This window comes from Myotis brandtii, unplaced genomic scaffold, assembly GCF_000412655.1.
Source record: "Myotis brandtii unplaced genomic scaffold, ASM41265v1 scaffold521, whole genome shotgun sequence".
Lineage (NCBI taxonomy): Eukaryota > Metazoa > Chordata > Mammalia > Chiroptera > Vespertilionidae > Myotis > Myotis brandtii.
The window spans coordinates 4,216,155-4,223,256 of record NW_005369870.1 but is presented as its reverse complement, the minus strand read 5'-3'; the positions used below and the strand labels follow the sequence as shown (position 1 = coordinate 4,223,256).

The 7,102-nt window shown below is 49.8% G+C and overlaps 1 protein-coding gene across 1 annotated transcript in view; it reads right to left on the bottom strand.

The window, feature by feature from the left end:
* Positions 1-2,232: 2,232 nt before the first annotated feature.
* TGM7 (transglutaminase 7) overlaps positions 2,233-7,102 on the bottom strand; it is a 30,839-nt gene continuing 25,969 nt past the window's right edge. The window contains exons 10-13 of the mRNA XM_005877585.2: positions 5,614-5,940; positions 4,402-4,562; positions 2,961-3,094; positions 2,233-2,733 (exon numbers count right to left, since the gene is read on the bottom strand). Of these exons, the coding sequence (XP_005877647.2) occupies positions 2,574-2,733; positions 2,961-3,094; positions 4,402-4,562; positions 5,614-5,940 (782 nt within the window). The 3' untranslated portion in view covers positions 2,233-2,573. The remainder of the gene's footprint in view (positions 2,734-2,960; positions 3,095-4,401; positions 4,563-5,613; positions 5,941-7,102) is intronic.

Here is a 7,102-nt window from a genome sequence, read left to right as displayed (position 1 = left end):
ACTGCTTTGTGCAAACCAGGTTCCTCATTCCAAACCCAAAGATGTAATCGATACCTTTGTAATATTTGCCTATATAAGCCTGATGTTGCCACCATTTCGGGGCTGGGAGATTTGGAGCCATAACTCCCTCTCAGTCACTGGCTTATTAAATGACTCATTAATTTGGTCTTGCGTCCTGAGTATTTACTCGTGGGGTACATTACAATACCCCAACATTCTATTTCTGCTCCTATTAATACATCTGGTAAAGGGTTCATTTCCAAAATGTATATAGAACTCATACAACTCAACCCCAGGAAGACAAACAATACAGTTAAAAAATGGGCAAATTTTTAACATTGAATAGACACTTGTCCAAAGAGGACATACAGATGGCCAATACACATGAAAAAATGCTCACTGATCATCAGAGAGATGCAAATTAAAATGACAACGAGATATCACACCTGTCAGAATGGCTACCATCAACAAATCAACAAATGACAAGGGCTGGTGAGGTTGTGGAGATGGTGCAGCCATTATGAAAAACAGTATGGAGTTTCCTAAAAAAATTAAATATGGAACTGCCATTTGACCCAGTGATCCCACTTTTCGGAATATATTCAACACCAATAAGAAAGAATATACGCACCCCTATGTTCATAACAGCACAATTTGCAATAGCTAAGATCTGGAAATAGCCAAAGTGCCCATCAGTAGATGAGTAGATAAAAAAGCTGTGGTACATTTACACAATGGAATACATGCAGCTGTAAAAAAGAAGGAACTCTTATCTTTTGCAACAGTATAGATGGACTTGGAGATTAATATGGTAAGTGAAATAAGCCAGTTAGAGAATGATAAATATTTACATGATTTCACTTACATGTGGAATCTAATGAACAAAATACACTGATGAACAAAATAGATCCAGAGACATGGATGCATGAAATAGACTGAGAGATCTCAGGGGTGGGGGGACAGGAAGAAATTAACCAAAGAGCATATACCCATCTATGCATAGCCCATGGACACAGTGTGGTGAAGGCCTGGGGTTGGCTAGGCGAAGGGGGGCAAAGGGCGAGAGAAATGGGGAACATCTGTAATATTGACAACAATTAAGAAAAGCACAGCCCTGGCCACTGTTGCTCAGTGGATAGAGCGTTGGCCCAGGGACTGAGGGTCTTGGGTTCGATTCCCGGTCAAGGGCATGTACCTGTATCATAGGTTTGATTTCCAGCCCCAGTCCGGGCACATGCAGGAGGCAACCAATGAATGTGTCTCTCTCACATCGATGTTTCTCTCTCTCTTTCCCTCCTCCCTTCCAGTATCTCTAAAAATCAATGGAAAAGATATCTTCAGGTGAGGATTAACAAACAAACAAAAAGAAGAAGAAAGAAAGATTTCCCCTTTTCTGTTCTTTCCAAATTATCTGGAATGAGCACAAAAGCTCTTGAGTGCCACAGGAAGAAAATATAAAGAAGCGGCTCCCTGTCGTTAAAATAACAAAAACAGTGGAAAGAAAGAAAGAAAAGAAAAGCACATGCACACAATGAAGGGGAAAAAGAGACCAGAAAATATATGGCAAAATGTGAGCAGAGATTTCTTCAGGGGTGGAGAAGAAATCCGTGACTATTCTTTTCCCCTTTTCTGTTCTTTCCAAATTATCTGGAATGAGCACAAATGCTCTTGAGTACCACAGGAAGAAAATAGAAAGGAGTGGCTCCCTGTCCTTAAAATAACAAAAACAGTGGAAAGAACGAGATGCTGGGGCCAGCTGGGGTGACTTGGAGAGGATAAAAGATTGGGGGAAGTAAGTGGGTGAGGGACGGAGAGGGGAAGATGGGGGACAGGGAAAGTGAGGGCCTGTTTTGGGGAGCAGCCATCTATCCTGGGGCCGCCCTGAGTGGCCCTGCCCAGCTGTCCTTGTGCTCTCGGGCCAGCAGCAGAGAAGTCCCGCTGGGCAGCTTCTGTCCAGGCCCCGTAGCACCGCAGCCACTGTTCTCCTCAGAGCTCCTCTACCTCTGCCTGCAGGCTAACAATTTCCTTGATTCCAGAGAGGCTGAGTTCGAGGGATCGTGTTGAGCTTCTTTGTGTTGGGCGTATTCTGTGCATGATCCCTTAAAGGGGGAGAGAGAAGACAAAAAGGGCAGGGAGGGCCCGGCCACACAGCAGGCAGCCAAGAGGACAGGCTGGTAGCAATAAGTAGCTTATTAGCTCAGAAGCCAGAACACCAGTGATCAATCAAAGACGTCTTTATTGTCTCCTTCCAAGATGCACAGCGGTTATAAAGGAGCTTCATATACCCCCAGGCAGTCAGGGAAGAGGAGAGCGAAGGAGCACAGATAACACTACCCCTTCAGGAGTCAGGTGGGATAGGGAGGGGACCGGGAGGTCATGGGGGCAGGGGCAGGGGAAGGACTGCAAGGGGCCAGGGAGGGTGTCAGAAGGGGAGGGGTGGTCTTGGGGAGGGGCTGAGGGTGCAGGGAGGCATCAGGAGAACAGGGTGGGACCTGGGGAGGGGTTGGGGGTACTCGGAAGGCATCAGGAAATTGGATTAGGGTAGGGAGCGTTCCTGGGGGGAGGGGGGCGTGTCAGGAAGGCCTGGCTGCTGCTACGAAGACGTCCTTGTAACCCTTGATCTCCTTGACTTCGTTGCTGCTGATGAGGACTTGTAGCTGGCGGGGTCCAGCTTTGAAGGGGTAGAGGTCCAATTGGATTTGGATGGTGTGTCCTGCCACCAGAGTCCCAAGGCTTAAAGTAAAAAAGAGCTTGTTAGAGCATTGAGGAGTGACTGCAGTGGGTAACCTGTTACCCGCCTTGGTCGGCAAGCACCTCCCACCTCCCGACAGCACAGAGACAACCTTCCCTGAGGAAGGAGGGGGGGCGGGGGGAACATGGGTGCACAGAGGCACCATCCAGGAGGCTGAGGGCCATCCTGTGACCCCACGAGGAACCTCTTAACAGACGATGGCACTTACTCATTTGAAACCTGCCCGTGGATGAGGCCACTTCCCTCCAGCACCATCGTGCAGTGACTCAGAGCCACCGTCCGGGTGTTGGTGAGGGTGATGTGGACTCTCAGTGGCTTGCCCACCTCAGCCCTCTCAGACACCTGTGTGGAGAGAGGACGGGGATATTGTGGGCAACTGACCTCATTTCTGCATTCCAATTCAGTAACCTCACTCCCCGATCCCTCTGTTGACCACCAGGGACTGTTTATTTAGAGCTAAGACACTGCAGTTGGGAGAAAAGAATGTGAGATGAGAGTATTCAAGGTTAACACACACCCTGGCCTGTCTCAGAAAGAAGCCACCATCAATCGGGAATTGGCACCAAGTTGAAATCTTATTTCCCTCTCTACCATCTAGTTCCGGATGGCAATTAGCTTTCAGTGTAGGTGCCAGCTCCAACCAGCTGGTGGTGGCTATAGGAATACTGTGTTAAAAAGAAACATGTCCCTTGTATTCTGATGAGGGTGTCAAAATAGAACAGGTAAAAGGAACAGGAACCCAGCATAGACACACATCATCCCCAGGTCCCTTACCTATGGGGACCATGTAATAGCCAACTGGCATCGGATCCTGCTGTCGCCAGGCTTCAGGTAAGGGGCAGGCTCTCACCTAGGCACCAGGCTGCCTGCTCTTGTGATCCTGCCCACCGTTTGTGGAGGCCGCCTGACATCACTTGCTGGGCAGCATGCCTGGGTGAAAACCATCAGGCGGCCAGGTGGTTTCTGACATGGAGTCACTCAGTTCTCGTTTTCAGTGGGGCTTGGGTGTGCTGCTGGGAAGCCACCAGGTGCAAAGCCAGGTTGGGACTAGGCTGAGGGGATGTTTCTCAGAGCAGGAGGGGAAGGTGGGGAAAGGAGCTTCAGGGGAAGGAAGGTAATAGGAGGCGGGGAATACCCTGCCCTCCTCCATGTATCCTTCCATCACCTGTATTCCTTCCCCGTCCAATGGCCTCGCCAGCCACTCAAGCCTCTGAACTTGAAGTCTGAGGCTCATCTTTCATTTGCTCCCCTCTTCCTTGTCACCCCCATCTTATCAGCAGTCGCCTTTAGAATTTGACTTGTGGTCTCTCTCAAATCTCTCTCCTCCACTCCATCTCCCAGTCATTGCCTTTCTTGTCTCTGCCTCTGCAAAGCTACTTTCTCACTTAGAATGCCTTCGTCTCTATCTCTGTGTAGTGTCTTCCTATAGCCTACATTCCATTTGCATCTTCTGTAAAATGTTGCCTCATCTGGGAAGCCTTCGTGCGCTTCGTACAGAGCACAGAACTGCGCTTCTCACACCATACGGCGCTTTGATCATCCATTTGGTGTCAAGACAGTGACTGTGTCTCCTTAGCTGCTTTCCCCCCAACCCCCGGGTTGGGTGAGTCAGAGAGCCCCTGGGTCCCGCCTGTGTCCAGATGCCTTACCTCAATAGATAAGTGGGGAGGCTCCAGAGAGATATCTTTCAGGACCAGTATGGACCTCCCAGTCCCCTCCACCTCCGCGATGCCAGACACGCGAATCAGCTTTTCATCGGTCAGCTTGTTTCTGTAGTTGTTGTAGGGTAGCAAGAGTGGCCACTGTATCTCTAAGCACAGATAAAAGACACCTTGAGCCTAGGGCAGTGGTCGGCAAACTCATTAGTCAACAGAGCCAAATATCAACAGTACAACGATTGAAATTTCTTTTGAGAGCCAAATTTTTTAAACTTAAACTATATAGGTATTAACTTATACCTATAAGTTATTAACTTAATCAGGGTACTCCTAAGCTGACCTTTGCTAAAAATGTCCTCAATCTGATTGAGGTACGTTCGCTGAGGTGGACCCCTTCCAACTGTCCCATCCACACTCGTCTTGTATACTTGTTTCGTCTATCTCCTTTCCAAAAACCGACTTCTGCGCATGGGCCACGAAGTTTCAATCACACTGTACATGCGCGCCCGCAGGTGGTATTTTGTGGAAGAGCCACACTCAAGGGGTCAAAGAGCTGCATGTGGTTCGAGAGCCGCGGTTTGCCAACCACTGATCTAGGGAACGGGTCTCAGGATGAGGGGGGAGGAGGAACTGTGTGTGAGTCTAGATGGGTGTGAAAGTGTCTGTGCGTATATATGTAAGAGAGAGACAGAGAGCAGGCTTACCCTGCCCCTACTGCACCCAGAGGTCGCTGCTAGGTCTCACCTGGTGTGTGTCTCTTCCACAAAATACCGAAAAACTTCTGCGCATGGGCCACGAAGTTTCAATCACACTGTACATGCGCGCCCGCAGGTGGTATTTTGTGGAAGAGCCACACTCAAGGGGTCAAAGAGCTGCATGTGGTTCGAGAGCCGCGGTTTGCCAACCACTGATCTAGGGAACGGGTCTCAGGATGAGGGGGGAGGAGGAACTGTGTGTGAGTCTAGATGGGTGTGAAAGTGTCTGTGCGTATATATGTAAGAGAGAGACAGAGAGCAGGCTTACCCTGCCCCTACTGCACCCAGAGGTCGCTGCTAGGTCTCACCTGGTGGGATGGCATCAGAGTGTGGATGTGGGGGATGTGGGGGTCTCTGTGTGATCTGGCTGGTCCAGCCCAGCTTTGTTCATGGCCCCAAAGTTCCCCTCCATCCTGTAGATAACTTTCCAGGCCTGCCTCATACTCACCCTCCCCAAAGTCCAGGTTCAAGTGCACTATTTGCCTCCAGAGGGGCTGCCGGGTCCCACCCTTGTGCAGCAGGGCCTGTGCGCAGAAGCGCACCTCCAGTCTGAGGGGCCCCCGGGGGTGGGCTCTGTGTGGCACCCTCCTGGCATGCAGCGTCAGCAGCAGGTCCTGGCCCCACTCGGGGGTCCTGGTCAGGTGAAGCCGCAGCAGCGCTGGCTGATCCCGGAAGCCCCCGGACTCCAGCAGATCCAGGAAGGGGGAAGAGGCCCTCCTGGAGCCCAGCATTTTCCGGGATGCCTTCATGAACACAGAGCGCTCCTCGGGAGATCCTGGAGGAAAGAAGAGACAGGAAAGACATCAGTGGGAGAGGTTGAAAAACGAGCCACCGGACAACTCACAGCTCCCCCCCTGAATCCCTAACCACAGGAAGAGCTGCATGGGAGGCAACACAGCATCATGGCTGAGAACAAGGGGATTGGCGTTGCTTGGCACTGGGTTTAAATCCTTCCTCCATCATAGGCCTTTAATCTCTCAGTGCTCAGTCCTATCATCTGTAACCTGGGGCTACCTCCTTACTTCATAGAGTTGCCAAAACTTTGGGTTAAATGAGTTGTTCTTTGTCATCAATATTGACACTGTCATCACTATCATCATCATCAAACCCAGAGGTTTCTCTCTCTCCCCAGGATCCTCACTTCTAAAATATAGGTTATCCCCTCCAATATGTATACACACTTCAATAACTGATGGCTCAATTTTGAAAATGAAATGTATTTTTTAAATATATTTTTATTGTTTTTACCTTGAAAAGTTAAGGTAATTCCTGAATATCACCTAATAGTCACTGTACGTTCAAATTTCTTTGTTTCAAAGATGCCTTTTATTGTTGGTTTGCCGAGGATCCAAGCGAAGTCCCGTTTACCACATTGTAGGTGGTTACTTGCAGGGCAATGAAATGTGTTTTAATAAGCACTGTCTTTATAATTATTCAAAGTGTGGACCTCTGCATTGCTTTCATTTCACAGAGGGCCTTACACGGATATCTTTACAGCGCAAAAGTCATGGATTCCGCTGAGTGCCACAAATTGTGCTTTGACTCATCTTTTCCCAGCCCACCAGAGCGGGGTGCAAAATATGGAACGCTTCACGAATTTGCGTGTCATCCTTGCGCAGGGGCCATGCTAATCTTCTCTGTATCGTTCCAATTTTAGTATATGTGCTGCCGAAGCGAGCACGCTGTAGCCTTCGCCCGCCACGTATTTAAGGCCCGGCGAGCTCTCTCCTTTAAAGTTCCGGTGACTAGGTCGCGTCCTTTGGCAGTGACCTCGGAAAGGTTAGGGGAATTTGATGCCACGGGATCCCCTCCCGAGGATCGCGTGTTGGTGGCTGTGATAGCTAGGCTGCGATTGAGCTGCGGGGTTCACCTGTCGCGCGGGACATGCAAATGAGCGCCCGGGGCACCTTGGGTAATGAGCGCGAGGCGGGGCTGGG